The sequence below is a fragment of the Poeciliopsis prolifica genome, unplaced genomic scaffold (assembly GCF_027474105.1).
Source record: "Poeciliopsis prolifica strain line A6 unplaced genomic scaffold, Auburn_PproV2 SCAFFOLD025, whole genome shotgun sequence".
NCBI lineage: Eukaryota > Metazoa > Chordata > Actinopteri > Cyprinodontiformes > Poeciliidae > Poeciliopsis > Poeciliopsis prolifica.
In genome coordinates, this window is record NW_026562400.1 from 1479509 (window position 1) to 1505774 (window position 26266).

Here is a 26266-nt window from a genome sequence, read left to right on the forward strand (position 1 = left end):
CGGTTGTCTGAAGATGCTGAAGTTTAGGCTTTAGCAGAAATAAATTCATTAAAATATTGATCTAAAATAATACATCTACATAATAAACTATTTTTTGAATTGAGTTACTCAAATAAATTTACTTCAATTGTAAACAGCAAGCTAAACTGTTTGTGCCTTACTCTGAACTAAGAAAAAGCCATTTTCCTAGAAATATTTTTGTCTTTTTGTTCTATTACTTGAGATTAAGTCCAGACTCTGAGCTTGAGGCAATGTGTGGCAATTACAAGATAATGGTTTTGTTTTCACTTCAGGACACTTCTAGGAAGCCGGGTAGGATTCTGGGGACATCTTTACCTCCCTCCTTTGTTCTCAACGTAGGGGTCGGGATACAAATCAGATGAGCCAGGAAGAAATTTTCCCCTAAAAAAATGTATTTAAAAACAAAAAAAGCCTCTTCTCTCTTTGGGCCTTAAAATTAAATTGATTAGAGGAGTAAGGCTTTGCAATTTTGTCAACTTCTCTTTATTCAAGTTAAATTGCACCACTTGTGGTAAAAGTAGACATGTTAAACAGTTTCTTGTTGTGCACTGAGGAATCTAAAACACGCAATGGGATAAAATACAAATGAGAAACTCGAGCTGTAATTTTCCTGAACTGCAGTCTGTGTCCCATAAACCATTTCTAACACTTAAGTCCTAAATATTAAACACATATCATACAACACAACATTGTCTTATCAGTATTATAGAGTATAAGGCTAAAGGCTAGTTAGTTGCCCTCCACTGTGTTCCAGCTTCCTTTAAATGATGAACAAAGCTGAGAACAATCCCTTACACCATTCTATAAGCCATTTAACTGTTATATATAATTCAAACCCAGGTCAAAGGTTATTTGCAGGCAGCTGGTTTGTAGCTTTGTCATATAATAATTATTTTACTGGAGAAAAATGTAACTAATTCTTTTTATCATTTACCAGAGTTTGTTATGACTGGTGTGAGAGTTCATGGGTGTGTGAAGGTTGTAAAAGAAGCTTAAATTACATCAAATATAACATTCTAAATGTTCTGTTTAACCGTGGGGAGTGGAGTTGGACTACAGAAGTGGAAAGTAGCTTATTGACAACCCAAGAGAGTTCCAGGAGTTTTTGTTTCAGAATTCAAGTCTCTGCAGAACTGCAGTCCCTCTGAAATATTTCCTGTTTGCTCCTCAGACTCCCTTGACGAGAACAACTGTTTGTCCCGGTTCAGTCTTTTGGGGACAGCTTTCCTTGTTTTTGGTGTTGCCGATTCGCGGCCGTCGCAGGTTGAGGAAACTGAAGCGAGCCTCAAGGCTGAAGCTCCTCTTGGTGTTGGAAGTCGAGACGACGTTTCCAGTGTCCAGATCTCCCTCTGCACCTTCAGCTCGGTCACCTGCAGATAGGAAGAAGATCAGGTTGAATGACGGAGAAAAGAAAAGTTCAGTAAAGGTTTTTCAGTTATAGAAATTTACCATCCTGCCATCAGGCATCCTAAAAGTTTACTTATATAAACAAACTTAATTTAACCTCTTTTTTTGAATTCCAGAAAAGTCTCTGCAGTTGCTCCACACAACGTTTTATCTGGCTACAAGAAAAACATATTTGGCTGTTTGAAAACATTTCCAGATGAAAAAAGGCCAAATTACTGCGTGACAACAAAAATAGCAACATCCATCACTTTTGAAGAAAAAGTTTTCAAGCTGCAGTCAGCATGATAAGAGCAACATGTCTGCAAGCAGCAGACTGCAGGCAAGCTAAGCAGATAGCTTAACTAACTGCTGACAAAAGGTAGGGAAAAAAGGGGCTGACATACTCTGCAGAAATATTAAAAAAGATTTTCCATTTTAAATAAAATCAATAGATTTTAAATATTTTTATGTAAAATTCTGATATAAATCCTATAAGAGATTGTGGTATTACTCAATATTTTCATACTATAAGATGCTCATATGAACCCAGGTTCAAATGAAAATGCTAACTAAAATGAAATAATAAAATAGTTTCTTGATTTTAAATGCAACATGTGAGAACTTGACTGGTGGCATCAGAGTTCAAGTCTCTTCATTCCACTGGACCGAAGGGATGTAAAGAATTTTCTGTCTGGATACGGATCTGCAGGTGGGTTTTTTCTCTGCACACGAGCCGCTGGGTCCAACTGTCACTTTGACAAATTTTACGCTTTAGGGGAGCAGGTGTGAGCCAAGCAGATAGCAGGAGATGGAGGACCTGAACTGAAATAGATCCGGATATTCCATCCATCTCACTTTATTTATTTATTTATTTTGCTCTGGTTTTGTCCGTTTTCCTCTCTGTGTGTACAGTGTGCACACAGAGCCTTGTTAAGTCTCCACAATTTTTGATGACCCTTTCAGGGCTGAAACTGTGAGTGACCTCTTCTTCTGCTGTAACTCACTCAAAAGACTTTTCCCCTCTTTTTTTCCCCTCTAAATCCAGGTGCATCTTCCCCACCCTCACCTCTTTCCAGGTCACATTCGGGTGACGAAGCGCCGCTGCACTCGCTGCGAGGTCCCAGCACGGGCGAGATGAGGCCGAAGTCCGACAGCGAGACGGTGCTGGGGAGGTCGAGGCTGCAGGGCCGGGAAACAAGAGCCGGAGATGACGTGGAGGAAGACGAGGAGGGAGTGGGAGACGGACAGTCGGATGAAGACGTTCCAGAGGAGGAGGAGGAGCCGGCGAAGGGGCAGGGTGACAGGAGCTCCTGGGGGCTGCTGGGGGTCGACCCGAGGCTGCTGGTGGAACGGGTCTCTGAGTCCTCCTCGGACATGAAGCTGCTCCCGCCACACGCCTCGTCATCAAAACACTCCGAGGCCACTGGAGAAAAGACACAGCTGGTTTTAACACACAGCGAGGAAAAGGTCAAAAGGGTGATGGAGCAAAAGAGATAGAAAACGATTCAAAGTAAAAAAAGAATGGTGATATAAATAGACACAAGAGCTGTCACGTCTCTCTGTGAGGGAGTGCATCTCGTTTTCAGCACAGAAGCACGTGAACGCTCAGTCAGTGTCCCGGCTTATTTCAAGCCTCACGCGCCTCTGCTCAGAGTCTCCTTAAACTAGGCTGCTGTTACCATAGTTCACACTCAAAGTTAATCTATAGGCCATATTGATAGGTATGCAAGACAGATATTCAGATTCTGTGGGCTCGTTTCCAAACCACGTGATCTGAAAGAGGAGGGAGAGTTTTGTGGGCATCTCCACTGCTTGAGTCACTCTGAGCTTCATTTGAGATGTTTTTATTATCTGAAGCAAAAAATGAGCTGCAGGGGCCACTCGGATCATATTCAGCTGAAATATTCTAAAGAAAACGAAGAAGAAAAACAGAAAAATATGAATTCTTAAAAAAAAAAACTTAAGTTATTTTTCTGTGGTAAAGTGGGATTCTGACCAAGACTGTTTAGATTAAAGTGGTGAAAGTTTAATGCCAGAACTCATTTTACAGCGTTTACCATCAACTGTTAATCACTTGGTAGACGTATAAATTATTCCTGTCTCATTGGCTTTTCTCATGTCCTGTAATTTCTCTCTGGACATAAATTAGCGATCTCCCAACGAATCTTTGGCATCAACAGAAATTTCAGTGGAGTCTTTGGTGAATACATTGTATTATGATATGACTCAACATGCAACTGTTTATTGTTCTGGCATCAACTGAGGAAGTGTGTTTTATTTTAATTTTATTGTTATTATGGAGGACATTTTACTTTTAATTCTAAATTCATTTTTTACTGCCATTGTAGTAATAAATGCCTGGTTTGTTAGAAAATGCTTAGCTTTGTTCCTCCATGTTCTGATGTTTTGGGTCAGAAAATGTGATCTGTGTGTTCTTTAAGCTGCTTTTGTGCAGCTTAAAGAACGCACGCTAATCTCTCGTGTTTTTGCTTTCGACCCTAATCAGTTGTTAAAGGAATGACAACAAAGTCTTTAAAAAGGCAGAACCCCTGGCTGTGATAAGAACACGCCTCCTGTCCACACATGAAGCAGATTTAGATTTTTTATCTCACGGTAAAACATCTCTACAAATCAAATTTCTGCAGGACACACTGTTTCTGTCATTGTTCAGCTGAACACAGTTAGATTTGATATAAAACAACAACAAGTACTCACAAGACAGGAAAACCTTGATAACCTAAAAGTTCATCAAACATTTCTCTGGAGCTGAACGAACCAGAGAAACTTGACTCTGAACTCACTGGAAATTCCATCCGACTCCAACTTGAAGCTGGAGACGTCGTCCCCAGAACTGCTGTCCCCCTCGGCACCGACTCCCGGTCTGCGCGGCCCAATGGTGGAGCTCCGGCGGCGCTCATGGATTTCATCAGAGATCATCTCCAGGTTCTTCAAAGCCGTCCTGTACTCTCCTTTGGCCTGAGATAGTTTGGCTTGTCGCTCATCCACGTTTTTCTTCAGGTTCTAGAGGAGAAAAGAGGAGCAAACTGATAAATGATGCTACAAGATGGAAAAGTTTGTTTTTGTTGTCTGATGATACAGACAGACAACAAAAGTCTGACTGTATCATCTTTGGTTTCAAGTGTTGATTTTACATGCTCAGCAAAAACATGCTCAGCAAAAACAAAAAGCAAAATCCTCATCCAAAGTTGAAGCAGTGAGAGTTTAATAGTCATGACGTACCTCCAGCTGCAGGTAGTACTTCGCCTTCATCTCAAAGTAGGGCCTGTGGAGGAGAGGTGAGAGGAGAGGAGATTAGAAGGGGTGAAAAAACACAATACAGAGCAGTACCCACATCATCACAGAGGCATTGAGATGTTGGATGAGCAGGCGATGCAAAACAAATTAATACCCTGCCAAAGCAACGCACAGCAAGGCAGCAGCTTCTGATGCAGAGAGGCTGCATCCAAGAAGTTTTTATTTTAAAGAGAATTTTAAATAAATGTAATTTATTTAATTTTTTTTTTCTTTTCAGAGAATATTTTTATTTTATTTATTTAAATATTAAGTCTGAATTTTGGAATACATTGGTGAATGATCAGCAATAAATGTATACCAAAAATGGGCAGCTACATTTAGCATCATACGCTTCAGAGGTTTTGAAACCAAGAATCCAACAGCATGATTTATGAATTACTGCATTGTGCTCTGATGCATTAAAAGCTAAATGCAAAGTGGGATACTGGTGAGGTTTTGACAACTTATATCAATAAGATCCTAAAATTTAAATTCATCAGGTTTTATATTCAGTTGCTTCAAGTCTGGATTTTTATGCACTGCTGCTAAACTCTCTGAAAACGCTCATTTTCAAACAAACAAACAATTTTCATCATTGTCAAAAAGAGATATTTTCCTCTGCTTGTCCAGACATGCCCTGCCTGCCTGGGCTCATTCGCCCCCCTCCTCACTCTGAGCTGTGAGATGAAGATAGAGGACATGACAGAGGATCTTACGCAACATTTCAGATTGAATCAGGATCAGTTTTGAAGATGCTGAAAGAGGTTAAGGCCTTAAAGCCTGTAGTGTTGTAGAGCTGCAGAATGAAAAGCGAAATTTTAGCAGGCAAAAACAGGGTGTGCTGGAGCTAGACTGGTAATTTTACATTTTTATGTTTTTAAATTTATAATAAAATGTAAAATTTAAGTTCAACATAAAAACTCATCACTCAAAAATGTGTAGAAATGTGTTCTGGTTTGTTCCTGTTGTCCAATGAGCATTAAAATTTGTTCTGATGGGACTTTTCCATAAAACTTCACACAGTAATGAGATTTTTTATGCTTTCACATTTTCTATCATGTGATTCTGCAGTTCCACTGCAACTTGTGACTCCACCACATTTAGCCAGACTTCCCCTTTTTAGACACCTGTGTAAAATCACCTGACTGTTTCTGTGGGGTTCAATACAACAAGGTTTTATCCTTTTTGAATTAACCACTTTCCTCTGAGAAAAAAAGAAAAGTATCACCTTGTTGCAAAAATAGAAAACTGAAACATCTTGCACCTGGTTCAGTTTTGTCACACTACTGGTCATTATGGTATTTTATAGGAACAGATGGACAGAACAAAGAACATTAGAAACTGATGCTGCTGTGCTGAAATACAGTTCTTGGGCTTGCAGCAGAACATTTGGTTGAAATCAACCTCAAGCAGTCAGCCATGCAGTGAGAGTCTGCTTGGAGGCCCTGTGGCTCGCCGCCATGCTGTGTCCACATGCTGGACCAGCAAAGGACAAGCTGTCAGAGCACATCCAGGCGAGACGCAGCTGAAAATACCACTGTGAAAAACCAGAACTCACTAAAAATATGCATGATTATGTAAAATCCATTCTAACAAGTCCTTTATCTGGTTAATCAACATATTATCAACACCAGTGGCATCAGAAATTCATAAACTTATGAGAATGTATGAATATATAGTTTTAAAATTGCAGCAGTAGCAAAATGGGACATAAGGAAAAATTTACAGAATATGGTTGACATGATTACTGGTTTTAATGATTAATTTTGATGAAATTCTGTGTGGTGTATATTAGCATTTAAAATAAAATGACCATTTAAGAAGACAAGAAATGATCAAACTATTGAAACTTTTAAACAGTGTCTCAGATGTTTAATAAAATGGAGATGAATCAACATCAAAGCGGAATAAGTATGTAATGTTGTATTTTAGGTTTTATAGCAGATATATATCTGATTTCATCACCAGCCGCTACTACCTGCCTGGTGGGTTAATGTGAAATTTCACCTTCAGAATGTTCTGGTTTGTCTGTTTTATTATGTATAAATTCTTGGACTTCTAGAATGGTGAACCAACTATCTGTTTCAACTCAGCAGCATTTCTAAAAACAACATGTATTTATTCCTGGAACTGTTTGGCATGTTCTACTTTCTCGAAAACATCAGTTCAGCAGATGACGACAGGAGTTTCAGCAAGTCTTCATAATAAAACACATTTATCAGCTTTCTAACATAAAGCAAAATACATATTCAATCCAACTAACATAGATCATGACATCTTTTTGGACCCAAGAGGTTGGTACAACATATAACTAAAAAAAGACTATTTATGATAACAATAATTATAGTTTTGCTGCTGCTTTCACTTCTAATGAATAAAACTGAGCAGGTATAGACAATGGACGGATGAAATCAGACACCATTTTTATGACTACATTTCTGACAGTATTCAAGTCTTGGTGTGCACTTTGTTACATAATTCTAGGTTTAATAATGCAATGATTTAATTCTGCGTGACTTTTAAAATAATAAAAAAATGTTTATATAAAAAAGAACATCTGGGTGCCTTTTAAATCTAAAAAGCTTGAATCTCAGGTCTTGTTAAAAGTTGTAGCAACAACATTATGACTGATCTAATTTAATGTGCCAAAGCTGCAGATCAATGCTCTTACTTGGACTTGCTGATGGTTCGTTTCAGTTTCTTCTCCAGTTGCTTCATGCGGCTGTTGGCTGCTGTGTATTTCGCCGCCGTCTCCTTGTGCAAAGCCTCACTTCTCGTCTTGGTGTGCTCTGCCTCCATCACCTAGAAGAACCATTGACTATTCACCTCTGCTTCATATTTGTTTAACAAATGATTGCACTGCAGATTATGCTGTGTGTTGTAGGTAAAAAACAAAATTCTTTACAAGTTAGACCCTACACAAGGCAAATTTCTTTGGGAATAAATGCCTCTGCTCACCCGCTGGGTGGCATGGTTCAACATCTCCTGCCAAGCGGAGTCGAACTGCCGGTAGTCTTCCTCCAGGAGTCTCTGCTCAGCCAGGGAGATGGTTTCCTTCGCTGCTCTCAGAACCTCGGTGGCTCCGTGGAAGTCCTGGGTGGCTTTCTGGGCCTCCAGCTGGGCCTTTTGGACAAATGAGAAGAAATCAATTTATTTCTGCCTTTTTCAAACCAATTTTCAGCTACAGCAAACTGTACAGTTTATAGCATCAACACATCTTAGATAGTAAAGTTTTAAAAGTAAAGTATTATGCATCCTTGAACAGGTTAGGATAAGTTTATGAGCTATACAAAATATGTTCAATCCATGTTTTGCACAAAAATCTAATTCATATAAGATTATAGTCTGCACATTTCTGCCTCTTTTGAGTTCTTTTCAAGATGAGTTTTCAGGGCCTCTTGTCACTTTAAATCCAGATAAGCTGCTGCTGGTCACATCCCCCAACACAATATTCAAATCCAGAAATATGAAACCAGATTAATCCAAGCAATCCTACAGACAGATTCAAATTCACATTTTCTGAAACTATAAAAACTATATATATTTAAAACTATATATTCATACATTCATACAACTGCATACATTTCAATTTGATCCTGGTTATAATGCAGTTACAGTCAGTTCATAATGTTAATGTTAGGTTAGCAGATAGCATCAAGTCACTGACTTTGCAGCTTGTGGCGACATCAGCATTACACCATCTGTATGAACAAACATGACCACACACACACAACACTGTAAACACCCATTGAATAACTTCCTCAATCATAAAGGACTCCAGTCTAACCATTCAGTTTACTTAGAGATTTTACAAAACAAACTTTGAAGCATTCTGCAGACATTATTGAGCCTAGAGACATTAAATGTGCAGAAAGAGGCACATGATATTAAATACAACAAGCAAACATTGCTTGTTGTCACAAAGCTATTTGTTGCATTGCTCAAATGTTTTGTTGCATAACACATCAGTGACTTCGCCTTTGTGTTTCATGTGAAGCTTTAATGCCAAAGTTTCTCAGCTGCAGCAACAAAAACAACACATCTTGTTTACACAAAACAAGATGTCTGTCACACTCCCGGACTGAAGCCTCAGTTACATCACACGGGTGGAGAAGGTTCCACGTGGATGTGAAAGAATCAATTCATGATTCATGGTTAAAGTGCATTTATGACAAGTATAATGTTCATAAATTGTCACTTTATAGAAAACAGCTTTTTTAAATGTAGGCACACAAATTAGCACTAAACTGTGTTTTATAAGTTTAAAGGAAGAACAAAAAAAGCAGTCGTGATAATAAATTAACACAATGCTGCAACCTTTTCAACAACAAAACCCCGCAAACATTTCAAACTTTAAAACTGTACTGTAAAGATATTTACTTCTGGTTAATATGTTGAATAATGATGATAACCTTGCTTTCAACTCAGTATAAGAAGTTTTTGAATTATGACTGTATGCAAGAAAAGCACAAACTGTGTCTGCAGATATAAAGAAAGTACATGATGTTAATGTGCTGAATCATCACTGGGCTGCCAGTTATCTGTCTTAGAAAAAAATGTCAGAGCTGTGTTTATACTGCAAGGACAGAGTTAACAGATGCAAAAATCATATTATTTGGGAGCAAAGCATGCTGGTGCGAAAACCTGGATGGTTGCATATTTCTGGACCCTGTATGTAAACTCTGCTGTATCTGAAGACTTGTAAACAAAATTAGAGCAGCAGGTCATGGAATTATTTAGCTGTTTTGGTCTGAAAAGCAGAACACAATAACTGAGCTCTATATTCTTGCAGCAATCTTATAAAAATCTCTCCAAATTAAATTATTCCAAATCCATACTTTATATGGATTTGACGTCACATTTAAGTGACCGTGTCACTTGAATGTGATGTGGTCACATGAAAACTGATTTCCAAGAATATTTTCTTTGCCAACAGTTTACGTCCAGAAAGTTGGCTGGCTTACGTCCAGCTGAATTCTGCAGACAGGTCGACATCACCACATGCTCACTGTAACTTCATTATCTACAGACATCGTTACGCCAGCACAGCAAGATCCAAACAACTCCCGCCTTGTTGCAGTCATGGACCAACCTTTGTTTTCCACCCAGAACCACAAGTTACACAACTCCATGAGACTGCTCTCATTCCTATAAGTTTAAGTGTATATCCACTGCTGCATTGTGGTTAGTAATGCCTGACTGCAGATAGATTTAAAGAGGGTTAGGACCAGATGCTGATATAAAGTTGTCTGAGATAATAAAGCTTTGCAGAAAAAAATAGTCTCTTGTTTCAGCACCACTATTTCCTTTTATATTAAAACTTTGCATCACATATTTGTATTGCATTTGCAACTGCAAGCAACAAGAACCTCAAGAGAGACAACCGGGTATAAAAAAACTAAATGAAGAGCTAATATAATAATCAACCAAAAGAACCTGTCTGAAAAGATTAGTCACTACCTGCATAATAAAGACTTTCATATTCAATTCCATTCCATTTTTATTCACCCATGTAGTCTCATAATGGGGTGAAAAATGAAGAATTCAACAAATCAGCAGCCAAAATAGGTCCATATTTTCTGTTATTCAACATTCACAAATATCAGAACACTGACTGCTTTTGGAAGCCATTTAAAAGTATTTCCCCATCATTTTTAAGCAGCAATGAACATTCATGGGTTAAAAAAAATAATTTCACATATTTTGAAACAAAGTTATACTTTTAGAAAATGATTTGGTTTAACTTAAAATATGTTGCCTAAAGAAACAATAATAATTTTGTGCACGCTTAAACAGAACCTACATTTCATCTCCATTTCTTTCATCAGTCACATATGTCTCCACTGAAGCACATAATTATTAGCCTCTTATGTTCTGGCAGCTTTAATAATATAGGAGCAAGAACAGAACCATGTTGAACACCAAGATTCACATCACTAGCCAATTTGATTTGCTGGTTTCCTTTGTTAATATTTTAATTACTGGCATTTTATGATTTTCTGAATGCAATTGTCAACACTTGTCTTACACGGAATTAAGCCTGAATGACTTGCAACAAGAATGAACAGTTTCAGTTAATTAGATTGAACTGGCAGCTCTTCAATTTCATCAATGCTACTTTTTGTTGTATTTTGTTGACCTCAATTCTAATGATTTTTGAAACATTGAATTATAGTTTGAAGTTTTTAGTTGGCTTCAAAGAGCATAATTAACTAATTTTTGTTTGAGTTCTGCAGCTGCAATGTTTGTTTATTTTCAATCACCTTCCTGCCAAAGTTTAAATGAATGGTGTCAAAGCAATGTTAGAAAAATCTGAGATCTGTTGCCCTTTCTTCATCAATAACAGAGCAAAAAGAAACAGTCTTATTTTCCTTCTCCATCTCCTGTGCTGTCACGTTGCCGACAATAAACTCATCTTTCATGTGTTGACACCAATCCCACCCTTTACCTCCCTCAATCTGTCAGTACAGACATGAAACACTGCTGCTTTTGCTGCAGGGAAAAAAAAACAAACAAAAACAAACAAACAAAAAAAGCAGATGTAGTAAAATCAGTAAACATGCTCCAAATAAACAAATTATCTATGAAAAAACATATTTTTTTCAACTTGTTATTGACCCTTTGTGTTGTAACCCAATGAAACTTTGTTCCCACTTTTTGTTGATTGCATTTCAAGCCCATTCGATTTGCATCGTTATTTTTATACACTCTGACAAATAAAACCATTTACTTTTTTGTTCCGCCTCATCGTCTTTGCCCTACTTCTCTCAGCAGCATCAACACGGCAGCCACAGGCAAGAGAAACATCAATGCTGTCACCAAGCAGCAAGTGTTCAAAGACCCCACTCACTAAGTGGGACGGTGAAGAATAAGAAAATGAAAGAGGAGGCAGTAAATGGGCAATAACAAAAAGAAGAAAAAACTTTACACAGGCACAACTCAGAATATGACCCTTTTTTTTCAATATCTTAATCTTAAGCCAATCAATGTGATGAACAGGCAAACTCTGTATCCCTTCTGTTTTACTGTGCCAGCATTGAAGAGTAAAATGTGTTGAAATAAAGTAGACAAAATGCACATAAAATGTATGCAAAGAATGACATTCGCAAACATTTGACTTCAGTGTGGCTTTAAATTTAAAACAAACATTGCTGCTTCCTTTTAAGCTCATTTTAATCTACAAATGTGTTGTTACAAGAGCGTCTGGGTCCTCCTTTTAAAACAGTGCATTACTGTTTAATACTGTGGTACTTTGTGACACAAATACCTAGTTTTTTCAGTCCTGGCGCTTACTCTAATGGTGATTGTATATTATGTTTGAGTTTTTTTCACCCATGTCTGAAATTCAACATATTTTACTTCTTCCATTAATTCACTGTGTACTACATTATTATTTTACAGTCTCCTCTATCGTTCAATGTGCATCTTCTTTCACATTTCCTTTCTATATCCCATTCTCTTTTGATTCTTCCCTTCCAATATCCATTGTTATTTATTTTGCTTTGATGAAATAAAATAAACTTAAATTTCCAAAATAATGTCTTCAAATGCAAAATTGCATAATTTATATATGTTGCTACTTGTTTTCATAAGCCACATATCAACTTCTCTAAATATAGACACAAACATTCATAGTTATAAAATGCATCAGACCGGTGAGATAAAAATATTTTACAGATTGCAGCATCCTGACAATTATATGTAATCAAATCTAATGATTTGACCCTGAGTTGTTGTGCAGACTCCCATCAGGCTGATTGACACTACACTTAATATCTGCCATGTTGTTCTTTTTTTCTTTGTTGGCCTAAAAATCTAGGAGGAGATAATCATCCATAATGGCTGTCGATAAAAAAAGATATTCAGGGAACTGAGTTTTCTGATCATAACACATTTTTCTTTTGACTGCCACATGATTTTCATAAAAAGAGAACCGATACTAGCGCAGACATCTTGATGCACCATTTTGCATAGTTGAATTCAGAATTGCTAAACCAAGTAAACTGAGTAAATATATCAGAACAAATAAACATGTTTGTCTCAAATAATCAGGACAATGAGGGCTGGGAGAGTACTGGAGGACACTTGTTTCCAAAGTGACCTGAACTGGCCCATTTCATGGTAAATTTGATTATCCTCATCCGTGTCCTCAATCGAATGTGGGAATTCATTTACACCAAAGCAGCAGCGCAACAAGAGAAAATTGTGCCCCACACAGCAGCTGAGATCCAGGGCTAAAAATATCACTCTGCCTTCAAACTTCTCACTAAATCATTTCAACTTGTGTATTATTCCAACAAACAGAACCTGATAAAGCCACCACTGGCCTAGATGGTCTGAGCACACTCTGAGTAGGAAACCACTACTCGATTCAGCAGCAGGAAGCGCCGTATTCGCTTTGATGTCCACTTCACGCTCTTTAAACTGCAAATTAACACAGATATAAGTTGGAGCTCAGAAGTGGGAAAAGTTCAAAGGAAAACATTAAAGCGACTGTGTAGTAAAACACCGCAGAAAGCCACAGAATCACTGTAACGATCAGACCAAAAGGGCTGCAACAAAACAACGAACGGCGGCAGGGAGTTTGGTGATATATTATTAATTCCCCCCCACAGCTTTAAAGATGCTGCAACTGTACTAGAAACACAGATGCTCTACTTCACACCCACAGTGTTAATGCACCAATGGAGGAGCAGATGGCTGTGACCTTCAGCCTCGTCTGCCTCCATCCCACCAACTACTAAGTCTCTCCATCATTTCATCCAACTTTCCATCCCTTCCTTTGTTCAACTCCATCCATCATTACCTTCCTGTGCATTGGCACTGCCAGAAAATGCTCAACTCCAGCAGAGGAGGGATGATAATAAACAGGGGGAGGAGGAATGAAGGATAAGAAATTAAATGAGACAAAGGATGATGGTACAGTATAGAGAAAAAAATTGGTTACCATGTAGGAGTTCATTATTAAGTTTTACGATCTCTCTTATTTAAAAAATTGATTTAAAAAACAATCTTTAATCCCCATCAAACAACGCCCCTGCAGTCTTTTATTCTTCAATCTAAAAATCGACAGTTTTTCTCAAACAATATTAAATTTAAGATGGTTAAACCTTCAATCTGTAAACACAATGTGCATTTAGAAATGTGACACTAAATGTGCTTACATTTAAATGATTAAGAATCATGTTATTTACCATCCTCTGTCCATAAAACTGTTATATCATGGCATATTTAATGTTGTCATTGTTAATATAAACGAGAGGGGCTCTCAGGTGTTTGTGCATTTCAGATATTGCAGGTTATGGTCCCTAGCGCCTGTGAATACCAAAGGTCCACTGTGTGTCCAGTCAACATCCATTTATAATCAAACTTCAAGGACTTCATACATTAGACCAACTGTGAATGACAAGGTTTTAGAGATGCTTATAATTTACAGCCCTCACTATATAACTGTAAACTGAAATCCATACCATTACATCTCAACAGTCATACCCTTAACTCATTGTTATAGGACCTCTGCTACCTTCCGATGTATCACTCATCACTGACAATCAAAGCAAACTCACTTTATCGTCCTGCATTTTTCTTCTCCAAGCTCCAGTGGAAAATCTTCTCCAAAAATTTCATGCAGTTTCCTTAACACTGAAACACAGTATGTCTTTTCAAGCTTCACTTCATCACCTTTAAATTGTATATCTGCTTAGATCTTCCCAGATCTGTGGAGCCCCAGCCTCTAAAGCTGGCAGGCCAAGGTGCAGACAGCATGATGTGAAATAAAAAGGTATTTATCAAATTTGATGGGTTTTCATTAGATTTGCATGTCTGTTGACATTTTTCTTTTACCACTTTGATCATCAGACACTGACAGATGTCTTCCAAATGATTGTTCAATCCCAGTTTTGCACATTCCCATTCTAGGCCGAGTTTCTCCGACAAGATATCAACAAAACCTGCAGACTCACAGTGTGAGGCAGCACGACTGAGTGGGTGGCTGATTTCAGTTGGTAAGATTCATGAAGCGTGGTTGAGTCATTCTCTGCCAGAAAATGTGATCCTTTAAAATACAGAATATCAGCAGATTCACTGCATCTCTGTTCAATTTTAAAGCAGGAAGATAAACAGCATGGTAAGGAGGTTTGATTTTAAAATGTGACACTAAAACAATAGAAGAGAAAAAAACAGAGAGAATGTTACATATTTTACTTTTTTTGGATGTTCAGAATCAGCGTGCTTAAATTTGAAACTTTACATTTTATAATATGCAGCAAGAAGTTTATGTTTGGCTAATGTTTGTCCTAAAGTGACTTGTAAGAACTGAAGTGGAATACCGGATCCCATACATATTTCAGTACATTGAAAAAAACTCTGAATGTTTAAACTGAGATTGAGCAGACTCAGCAACACACACACCAACTCAGCAAACCTAAGTTCTGCCACCCTGACCCAGATTTCATGATGATTAATCAAGTTACCTATAAATGCACACACACTCCTCCCATTTGGACAATCTCTTCTACGTAATCAAGTGGAAGAGTTTGAACTCAAAGCAGTTTATCTTAATATGAAGGGACAGTGCATTTCTCTGAAAAGGTCATGAAATTGATTTATGGAAAATTTATTAGCTCGGCCCAAATAGTCAAAAAACAAGAAAAGTTGTCATTGAGAGTAGAGGGCACAGAACTCTGCATGACAGCCACATTTCTGACTAGAAAAAGTTACTGTGACAATTTATGGTCTTTCTCAAATAAAATAAAATAAAATAAATGGGGGTTTTCCCAACAAAGAAGTTCCAGTGTTTTGCCTCTGTACAGAAATTTTCTTGGTTTTCTTCAGGCCACTTTAGGGCCTCATCAGTACATCAATGCAAACGTTGTTTGTATTTGATTTGTGTTGTGTTGTATTATGATTTTTTAATGATCAATATGCAAGAAAAGAAATTAACTACACAAACTATTATTAATGTCAGCACTCCAGCCATTTAATATCATTAATACAATCTACTGCTACATCATAAGGAAAGGTGCATATGGATTAATATTAATACTGCTTTTATGACAGTATGTATTGATTCATATGACTTTCTACACAGAGAAAACACAAACAAACCACTTATATTACTTCACTATTTCAGTGAAACACCCATAATGCCCTGCTGCATCACTGTCACATTATCGAATAAATACCACATGGCCGACCCCCTTCTGTGGTTTGAACAGAGCTTCCAAAGGTCAACATGGCAGAAAGTCTTACAGCAATTAAGATACTAAGAAGGAGAAAAGGGAGAAACCCAATCCAGAATCCAAACCCCATTCTGGATTGGGACAGCTGTTCCAATCCAGAATGCATTAGGATATCACTGAAAATTAGGGGTGCACCAATTTATCGGTGCCAAATCTTTAAATTTGCTGGTCATATCTGCACATTTACAGTCAACAATAGTCACCCCATTGTTGCCAATTCAGCAACCTTCTTGATATATTAAGCACCATTTCTGACAAAAAAACGTTATATGCCAAAATCGTTTTTAAAAAGACTGGTAATCAGCGATCGGCCAAAAAACTGCAATCGGTGCATCCCTACTGAAAAAGCCAGTAACAAAAAACAAGTAACCAAAAAAAAAGCATTTTTTTTTCTTCTTTCAAACAGTTTTGAATAAATTCCAATTATCGATTGATCGGCAACCATATTGTACAGTGCTGCCTGTTTTATTGGGTCCTTGCAAAGTCTGTGAAAACTTGCTCTATCAATAAACTTGTACTTAATTGTAATAGCAAAAAACCCTCAGTGACAAGTTATGTCATATTCACCCTGCTACGCAAACAAGTGCATCTAATTGTCTGAATGAACAAAGGAGCTTTTTGCTTTAAATTAAACATATAACAATTAAACATGTGGGGGTAATCAGAAGGAAAAGATTTTTACATAACGATTTGTACAAAATGTAATTGTCACATGGCCCAGAAATCTGATAATATTCAATCCTTTCACGTCATTTTTATCTTTTATCTAGAATCAAGGTCGGCTGGCACCACCACTGCCACTTGTGGGGGTGGAAACTGTCATGCATCTGTAGCTGCAGTTGTTTAGCTTCTTAATAACTAAAGTGGGGGAGGCATTATAACACCATGTATGTGTGCATTAGCCAATGATGGAGATGGAGCAAAGCTGAAATGACATTAAAGAGGAAGAAATGCAAGTTGAGACAACACAGAGACAAAGGAGAAAACAAGAATAAAAGGACAAAAAAGAAAATGAATGATAAGGAGCAGAAGTACAGGAAGGAAACATCTCAAATCCTCAAAAAAGCTGGAAGAATAAACTGATAGAAAAAAGAGAAACAGCAAAAGATTAAGAGAGATATAAAAATAGCACAATTTAAAAAAAATCAGATTAGTCAAACCTTTGGTTCCAACCCAATTTGTGATCAACACAACAAAATGTTCATAAAACAGCAGCGTCAATCACTGAACCTCTGAGGCTGAAAACAAAGATGACAAACAGAACTAAAAACATCTCATTCAGCTCAGCTGTGAAATGAGTAAAGTGTGAAAGATAAAGGGCTAAAGCAAAACAGAGTGTGTGTGGCTTATTCTATTTTTGGTTCGGCAATCATCAAAGTACAGAACAACAACAGAAATGGGTCTAGTTTTGCTCAAATGTGACCTGACCCGTTTCCAGGAAGTAGTTTTATGAAAAAAATTTGACACTTGGTGAAAACATTGAATTATATGACAAAATGAAACACATTTTCATCATCGCTGAACTACCTGGTTCTGCAACAATACTGCAGTTGCTTACATAGTTATTAGTCAGTGAGTTTCCTGTGATGGCTCGCTGCAAATAGGAACTTTGCTTTTTATGGTTATAAAGCAAACCATGGTTGGGTGCAGAGTAGAGATGTGATAAAAAGATAAAAGCTGCTCTTCAGATGGTGGCCGTTAGAGAGAAGAAGACAAATACAATAGAAGTCTCTATAGGGACGCCTGGATGAAAAGATGCACGAGAACAAAGCCGGAATTCAGGAACAAATGATATTTCATGTGAATTTATTCAAATACACAGCTTAATATTAGGAGGTTAGGATTAATCTTATGGGATTTTTAACATTTAGAAGTGGATTGATATACTTCTGCGTTTAAAAGGTTATGTATAGAAAAATGAAAATAGACGAGTGTTTCAAGTGTGTTTGAAGAAATTTCAACCCCTCAAACATGTTTGCATAGAATCACCAAAGTGTCTAGTTTAATTTTTGGCAAACATAACAATTAAGCTGATATCAGTCAGGGAGAAAAACAAAATGCAAAAGAAGTGTCGTGAGAAATCTGTTTATTTCTTCAACAAAGAAACAGATTTCTGCAGCTCATTCAGATGCTACGCTGCTGCATTTAAACGTCTGAAGAGTGAAAATAAATAAATAAATGCAGAGAGAAGACCTAGATAAAACTGGGGCAGCAGGTGACCCAACAGGTAAGAGGGAAAAAAAAGCAATCACACGTGTGTCCTGCTGGGAAACCAGAATGAGTCTGAACTAAATGTTTAAAACACATTCTTTCAGTTATCTAAAAATATTAAGCTAAGTTTAACATCTATTTTGGAAACATTTGGGACTCAAATGTTTCTCCTATTGTCAGGAGGCAAATTTCTGAAAAATAAATATTTAGAAATGGTAGTATCCCTCAGATAGTATTGCTGCTGTGTAGAAACTTGAAAAATGGTGATTTTAACACAATGTGTATTTTAATTCTGACAATAGCAACCAAAAAGTCAGAAAACTTTGTTTTCACAGGTTAAAAAGAGGCGTGAAGGCAAAAAAGAGGGAAGTTCATTTGCCTCATCACTTCACAGAAACTCTTTCACCACTGCCTGCATTTCAGCACACAGGACCCTTCATAATCAGAGTGCTTATGCAGCTCTAAGTGAGACCGTGGGTTCTTCTGATAAAAGATCAAAAGAAAATCTTATTGGAGAGGAGAACTAAACTGCACACCAACACCTTTAAAACTCCTGTGGTGTCTGTCTGAATGAGCTGCTGCAGCTGCGTGGCGTTTTATCGAGAAATGCAGAAATGCTTCCCTTTTATCTATACACACTGAAAAGGGAAGTAAGACTTTGTTTAAAATTATCAGTTCAGCTGCACCACAGCGTGAGTGCGGAGTATCGTTTTAAACCATTACAATGAAGGACAAGTTTTCAGTTCAACCAGAACCAGCTGAAGGACAGAGGCTGGGGGAGAAATGAATGAGCCAAGCTCGGCATTAGGGTGGAGTGTTTGCCAGAAATTGGAAAACAGGGTGTGACCTATTCAACTCAACTAAAGGAAACACTCCCCAAAGAATTATCTGAAGGAAAATGCTGCAACATGAAGCCTCTTTCATGTCTTCTGTGTCTGTTTGGGGACAAAAACAACTTCATTTAATTTAATTTCATTATATTCAAAAATGCTTAATGGATCCCTAATGGTTTATTTCCATTTCCACGTAACTCATTTAATTAAAGAGTTATTGCAGATGGGTTTGGCTGTTGGCAGGAAAGATCTCCTCTAGCAGTCTGGATTATAACAAACTTGAAGAAGCCTCTGACTGAAGACAATGTCATAAGAGGACGGTCAGGGTTGTCCATAACAACAAACAGAGAGAATGCTATTAGTTATTTAAATGAGCTTTAAAATATGACATTTGTATTTTAGAGTGCACATCTGAGGCTCTTATTGTGAAGGTTTGACTAAAATGTTTCAGTTCCTCTGCTGTACTGATACTTTTGATAAACACAAACATTTTCTAGACAACTTAACATAGAATGCATTATTATTACTATTATTAGTAGTAGTATTAGTAGTAGTAGTGGTGGTGGTACTATTATGTCACTTTTGTTAAGCGCTAGTAAACCTTCGACTGCAAATAAGTCAAATAAATCTGACAAGCTCTTCAGGTAAACAGACAAACTGGATCATTACAGATGGCAAAATTAAGTTGCCCAGCATGAGTTGCAGACAGAACAAGTGGAAGCAGTAAGTAGATCAAGGATGAGGGCATAATTTTACATAATGAAGTGCATACACAGTGCATAGTTTTTTATGTTAATTTTGAGGTTTGCAAGCATAAAGGAAGAACACAATTGTAAGAAAAAAACTTCAAAAGAACCAGAAAATGAGAAGATAATTATGTTTGGACACTTATAGCCATTTAAGACATTTCAGCTCCATCATGTTTATTATTTCATTATAAAGCATATCAAGTCATAGTCATAAAAATACAGAAGAAAGAGTGTAGGACATACAAAATGTAGATTAAACATATTTTGTGTTCATTGTCATTTGGAAATGACTGACCTGTCTGGCCAATCTGCGGGCCTCCCAGTAAGGCTTGGATTCCTCCACTGGTTTCCCGATCTTCTTCACCAGTTCATCCAGCTTCACCGTGGCCTCCACCAGCACTGAACGGAACTTCTGCCTCGCATCCTGAGAAAAACAAAGAAACACGACATTTAGTGCTTTCAGCTGACAAGATCTGGGGGTCAGACAAGTTTGTCATAGCTAATAAAAAAGTATTTTGTGTACAATAAACTTTCCCTCAATGAGTCAGAAGGTTTTCTCATGACCTCTGACCAGGTGGATCAATTTCCTAAAACATTATTCTGTGTCATTCTGTCACAATCATAGAAGTTTTTCACTTCTATGTTTTTTACTACTTCTGTATTTTTTGTTTAACAGAAGATATGGCTCCTGATACATATGTGGATGTCACCACTGACCTCTAATTCCCTTTCTGTTCAGATTGTAAATGTATTAGAGGAGGAAATGAAGCCTGAACTTATTTCTCCCTTTTCTGTGAGTCATGTTAAGAAACAACCAAGCCACCACCCAAAACCACCAATTTAAAAATGAAGCTGTGAAAAACTGAGTCCAAATAATGAAATGGAAACATTTGTTTCCAGGCAGAATTTGTATTTACTTTTTGTATTTACTTTGGGCTAAATGATCACACCATGTGCCAAGCTGACACAGTTTTCATGAAAACAACTCTGTTCCAATAATAAGCAGAAACATCAGAGCAACGCTAATTTGTTGTGAGCAGCTACTAACAATAAATCCATTTATGATTCAGCCCTCTTAAACTAGAAAGAAATGTATTATATGTCAAAGTACTTTGTTCAAAATGATTTATTAAAGGAAACGACTGAGGTTTTCATCTTTTAAATGCCATTACACTTGTCCAACTGAAATAAACATTATGAGCAAACAACAGATAGGCAATAAAAAGAAGAAACATTTGAAAGAATTTCAATTTAACTAGCTTTAACTATTTTACAGCCATTTTCTAGATATGGTCTTTTCAATGCTTCACCCAAGAATTACAGTAAGAGAGGATATAGGAACCCTAAATAGATATTATTAAAACATCTAATATTCATCACCTTTATGGTGATGAAAACTGCTGGAAGTCCATCAGTGCCACAACATATTTTTGTGCAGCTGGTTCACTGAAACACCAGGTATCTGAGCTGGTATTGAACAGCAAGCCTTTAACTTGTAGTTCAGTGTATACATGTTCAATCATTTTTCAGATGTCTATTGCAATATTTTAAAGACAAAAACCTGGAACACTCATCTCAAATTCTCCTCCCTTCCTCTTACATCATAACGGCATTTTGGCCCAGACAACAGCTGCTCATTATATTTAAAATTTTTCCATTCATTGTCTGTAAAACCAAGAGATGATTGTTCAAAAAATCCCAGTTAATCACCAGTGTGTGAAAAACTCAGACCAGTTGTATGGAAAACATTTAAAGGTTGAAATTGTCTTGTTTTGCTGTATAGCCCAGGACACTCAAAGAAGTTTTTTTTAATCTGAATGAGTTTCTTTTCGTGGTTAAATAACAAATACAAACAAAGTCCATCTGGTTCCAACACCATGATACTGGTTCCAGCACCAGTGTCATGATAAATCCTCCTTCTATTCTGATGCTTGTCATGACCACATTTAGATACCTATGTACAACTGTGTTCACAAGCAACTGCAATACAAAAGAAATAAAGACAAGAGTAATTTTTTAAGAACTATTTGCCATCTTAATAAAATAAAAAGTTCAGAACTACAACTAGTCTGAAATCTGTACATTTGGGAAAACTATTTACGGTACATCGGTTTTGGTTTTGTAATCTACTTGACCAGATTTCTAGAAAACCGGTGACTAAGAGGGCATAAAGTGCTGACCTAACAGTAAAAACCATAAGGAATTGTGACCTTTTTTAACCCTGGTCATATGTCAAAAAAGGAACACAATTTTAACAATATCTGTGTCAAAAGTCAAATGTTACAACTTCATGAAAAGTTACGAGCCAGCACTTCAACCTTTGAGTGATCAATGCCAAAAGTGCTGGACTATAGTCATAAAAACATGACACTGTAAGGTGGGTCTGAAGGAATGTGGCATTTTAGAAAAAATTTCAAAGTGTTTTGAAATGACTGATTTGATAGATGGGCTCGTCATTGTCATTTTAACTTCTGGGATCTTTTTTTGTAATTCACAAACTTTAGAGAGGAGTAGCCGACAGAGGAGTACTTCTCCCTCCGTTCTGATGCTGGAACTGTGACCCACTTCAGCCTCTAAACATTCAATCTGAGTCTCTTTTAGTTGTTCTGCTGTAGCGATACTCCAATAAATTGGCAAACACACCAGCAAACAAAAATCTGTCTTCAATTTACTGACTATCAAGATTTTGTGAAAAAGTTCAATATTTTTGTCACTCACAAAGTAGACTTTGTCCTCCCACATGGTAGGAATAAGCTTTTTCACCATCTGGGTCAAAATGCTATTGAAAAATGTATCTGACATACTTATCTTTACCCAGACTTAAAAAAATTGTACATGTATTAATTCCATTACTTCCTGTTCTCTTATCATATTGTGTTATGGTGAAAAATCTTTTTGAAAAAAAAAAAAACAACATAAAAATATTACTATATACACGTCATGTTTTAGGGAAAAAAGGGAGATCATTTTCCAAGAAATTGTATTTACATTTGGGAAGAAATTACAACCTTAATTCACAAAACTAGTTATAGAGTTTGTCATTTATAGGGTTTGAATCTCATGCTGCTTGCCCGTCATACTTGAATTGCTTAAGAAAACGGCGTCATCAGCGAAACACTGTAACCATTTATGTTTGCAATTCCACCGCTGTAAATCTTCTCCAGGTTAACAAGATGATGATACTAACAGAAATACAACACTGCACCAGGGAGCCACCAGCTGAAGAAGTGTCATAAAAGAAATGCTAATTATTTTTAGACATTTTTTGAAGGTTCTCCGGGGAACTTCTCATTCTTTAATGTTTGCAGTAATGTCACTTGAAGACACAAATTCAGTCATATTCCAATCTAACTTATAACTTGTATACGTTATATGATTCTGGTTTAAAACAAAATAAAGTCACAATCTTTTAGGAAGTTTTAATGTTACTCACAGATTAGTAATGCATTTTTATAAAAAAGCCTGTGTCCGCTGTGCAGTAGCTGCAGATTTTGGTTAAATTTTTATAGCAATCACACTTTTCCTACAAAACTTGCACAAGTTAGAATTTGCCAGTTTAATATTTAAAATACAGCAGACTGTTCAAAGTACAATTCACAGCAACAACCCATGCAAGATATTCCAACAGCACGGTAAAGGTCACCCTTAACAAGTTCTGCACCCTAATATCATCACATTCACACCTCTGGGCTCATCTGTGGCTGTCCTTGTTCACTAAAGCAAAATAACTCCATATAAGCCAAACTACTTCATATTGGTAAAATTTAACCACAGAGCGTACTCCAAACACTAGAAAAGGTTGCTTCTACATCCAGCTCTAATATATTTTTGGACTGATAACCCTAAGATGTGACTGGATGAATTTTAACTAGTTTTCTTGAATTTTAAATGTCTGATGGAAATGTACAACACAGACAGGATTCAAAGGTTTTGATTCATGAATTTAGTTTCTACTTTATGATAACACTCTCTCTGCAGTTCTGGTTTATTTTCTTCTTTAACTTCCTATTCAGTTAGGAGCCATTACTGAACACTTCTATTAAGTTTCACACCAGCCAGTGTATTACCATAGCCCAGATCAATATACCCTGTTTTCGCAACAAGTTACAGTTTTCTACACCTGCTGACATAAAATAAAACTAACTTTACGGCTTGCCCTGATAACAGGGCAAAGCTCAAGGTAAGATTCAGCTTAAAAAAAGACACTGTCGTGTAGACCAGCAGTTGGACATTTAGGGACAAAACATCTCTAAAGGGGGAAGAGACAGTTCCTCTAAACTTCTGGCCTTGAGCTGCAGAAACAAAGCCTTAGCTGATGAAAGGTGGAGATCCCCACAGTCACATCCACTATCAGTCAAAAGATGACGCACACACAACCTGCAGCACTTTTGGCACTCTGCACGTCAATGAACTGACCTCAAGCTCGGTCTCACATCTGTTGATGTCGTCGGTGGATTGATTTAGTTTCTCCAGCTCCCCCTAGAAGAGATAAGAGAGCTCTGGTTTAAACAGCAGGAAATAAAGAAAAAAAGACAGATGGCAACTTCTATCATAAAACACAAGAAAATAAGTTGTCCATGCAACTACAAAGAGTAAGTAGCGGTAGAAAGATCTGTTGAATGCACTGACAAAGAATCATATCAACAAAGTTGCGTATTGTAGGAATATTTTAAAGGTCTCGTCCACCATGACTAAGCAGAACAGTAATTGCTTACAATAGCCATGGCAATCAGGCTTTTCCTCACCAATACCGATTCAGAGCTTTCTTTGAGATCTGACTGCAGGCTGACTTTTCAACGACAACACACACAAAACAGGTTCTTTCATAAGAGTGGTAGTTTTGAATCAAACAGAAAACAAAGGCAGTATCACCTAAAATTTTAATAAACTCAGAAAAATGGTGAGAGGTTTGTTAGTTTTTATGAGTTTAATCAAGAAGAAAAATGTGGACGTTTTTTCATGTTTGAACTGCAGATCATCAGTCTGGGCCAATCAAGGGAAAACTGGCCGATTCCAAGCTCTATATTGAGAAACAGTGGCTCGTTAAGATTGAATGTTCCCACATATATGTTGGTTTGAGGATTACAAGTTGATACATTGTGCAGCTTTAGAGCACAATAATACACAACATGTGCTATGAAATAAAAAGATTAATCTATTTCAGTAAGAATGCCAATAGTATCAGTCGGTCATATATATATACACTTCACTATCAATAAATCTACAGCTGCCGGTTTTGAGACCGGTCGCTTGATTGGTGATGATGTGAATGGTTGTAACCCTCAAAAATAGAAACATGAAAATATCCAGAAGAACATTTCATGTCTCCATTTATTCCTCCCTCCCAGTTAGCAGCAGCTGTTTGTGTAAGTCAAACACATTTTGTATCTTCCAAAGTTCTGAGGATTTTTCAGTCAGTTTTATTTTAAATCATAAAAGGACCAAAGTTCACTAAGAATCTATGACAAAGAGCCAGACTTTAAACATGGACAAACAGATTGATCCTGGATAAATGGATGATGCACATTTCCAGTGTTTATTGGGGGAGAACATGCAGAGCAGGTCAACAGTCCATCACAAAAGACACAGGACAAAACAACACACACACATTGTGAGAGGAAGCTGGAGTACCCAGAGAGAAATCATGCATACGTAACAAGCAAACACCAGATCTGGATTCAAACCCACAACCTTTGTGTTGTATTACTGGGTTTTCTGTTAGATTACATTTTCCATCAATTCTGTTTACTAAATATCTAAAACATCAGACTTGTTTATGTTGAAGCTAGTTATTCTAAAACTATCCAGGTTGTTTTATTTAGATATAGCTAATCCTGCATTGAGGGAAGTTACTCAGCACTTGACAAAATGCAATGCTTCTGTGTGATCTTAAGTGTTTTTATGACGTAGAGCACTTTGAACTGCCTTGTTACTTGTTCTATGCAAAACTTGATTGAGTGATTGATTGATTTCGTCATCTTGTTTATCTTTGCATTTATTTAAGCTTTGCTTGTAAACCAGCTGTCCTCTCTGTGAACAGTGATTTACGTCCTATCGGTGTTTGCAGATGAAAACCAAAAGATTACAAATACTTAACAAGCTAAAATCCATAATTTCTCTGACTTGGAGGCTGATGTAAGCTTGGACTTTGCAGGCAGCTCCAGGGGACACAGATGGCTGGGCAGTAATTAGTCTATAAAATAAAACCAGCAAAAAGCAAAGGAAGGGAAGATGATACCTGTATTCTGGGGTCCACCTCCTCGTCTTCATAGTCAGCCTCGTCGTCTGACCTGTGCTCCTTCTCTGAATGATCCATGTTGGAGGTGAAGGAGAGATGCCACAGCCGAACAAAGACTCGTTAGACCCACCAGAGACGCCGCAGACTCATCTGTCTCCGCAGGTCGCCAGCTGCAATCACCGCTTCAGATGGGAATCATCAGCCTAAAATAAATGATATTCATGGAGGAACATGTTTGTTTCTGTCCGTCAGACCGCGCAGCAGCGTCTGCTCTCTGCTGTCCCTCCGCACCGA

At 37.3% G+C, this 26266-nt stretch overlaps 1 protein-coding gene across 1 annotated transcript; it reads right to left on the reverse strand.

The window, feature by feature from the left end:
• Positions 1–481: 481 nt before the first annotated feature.
• Positions 482–26266, reverse strand: sh3bp5b (SH3-domain binding protein 5b (BTK-associated)). The gene is made up of 9 exons (XM_055047386.1): positions 25973–26266; positions 24151–24213; positions 20030–20158; positions 7660–7824; positions 7373–7503; positions 4648–4690; positions 4209–4428; positions 2474–2830; positions 482–1391 (listed from the first exon to the last, which is right to left on the reverse strand). The coding sequence occupies exons 1-9, from the start codon at positions 26048–26050 to the stop codon at positions 1189–1191; spliced, it is 1389 nt and encodes a 462-aa protein (XP_054903361.1). The 5' UTR covers positions 26051–26266; the 3' UTR covers positions 482–1188.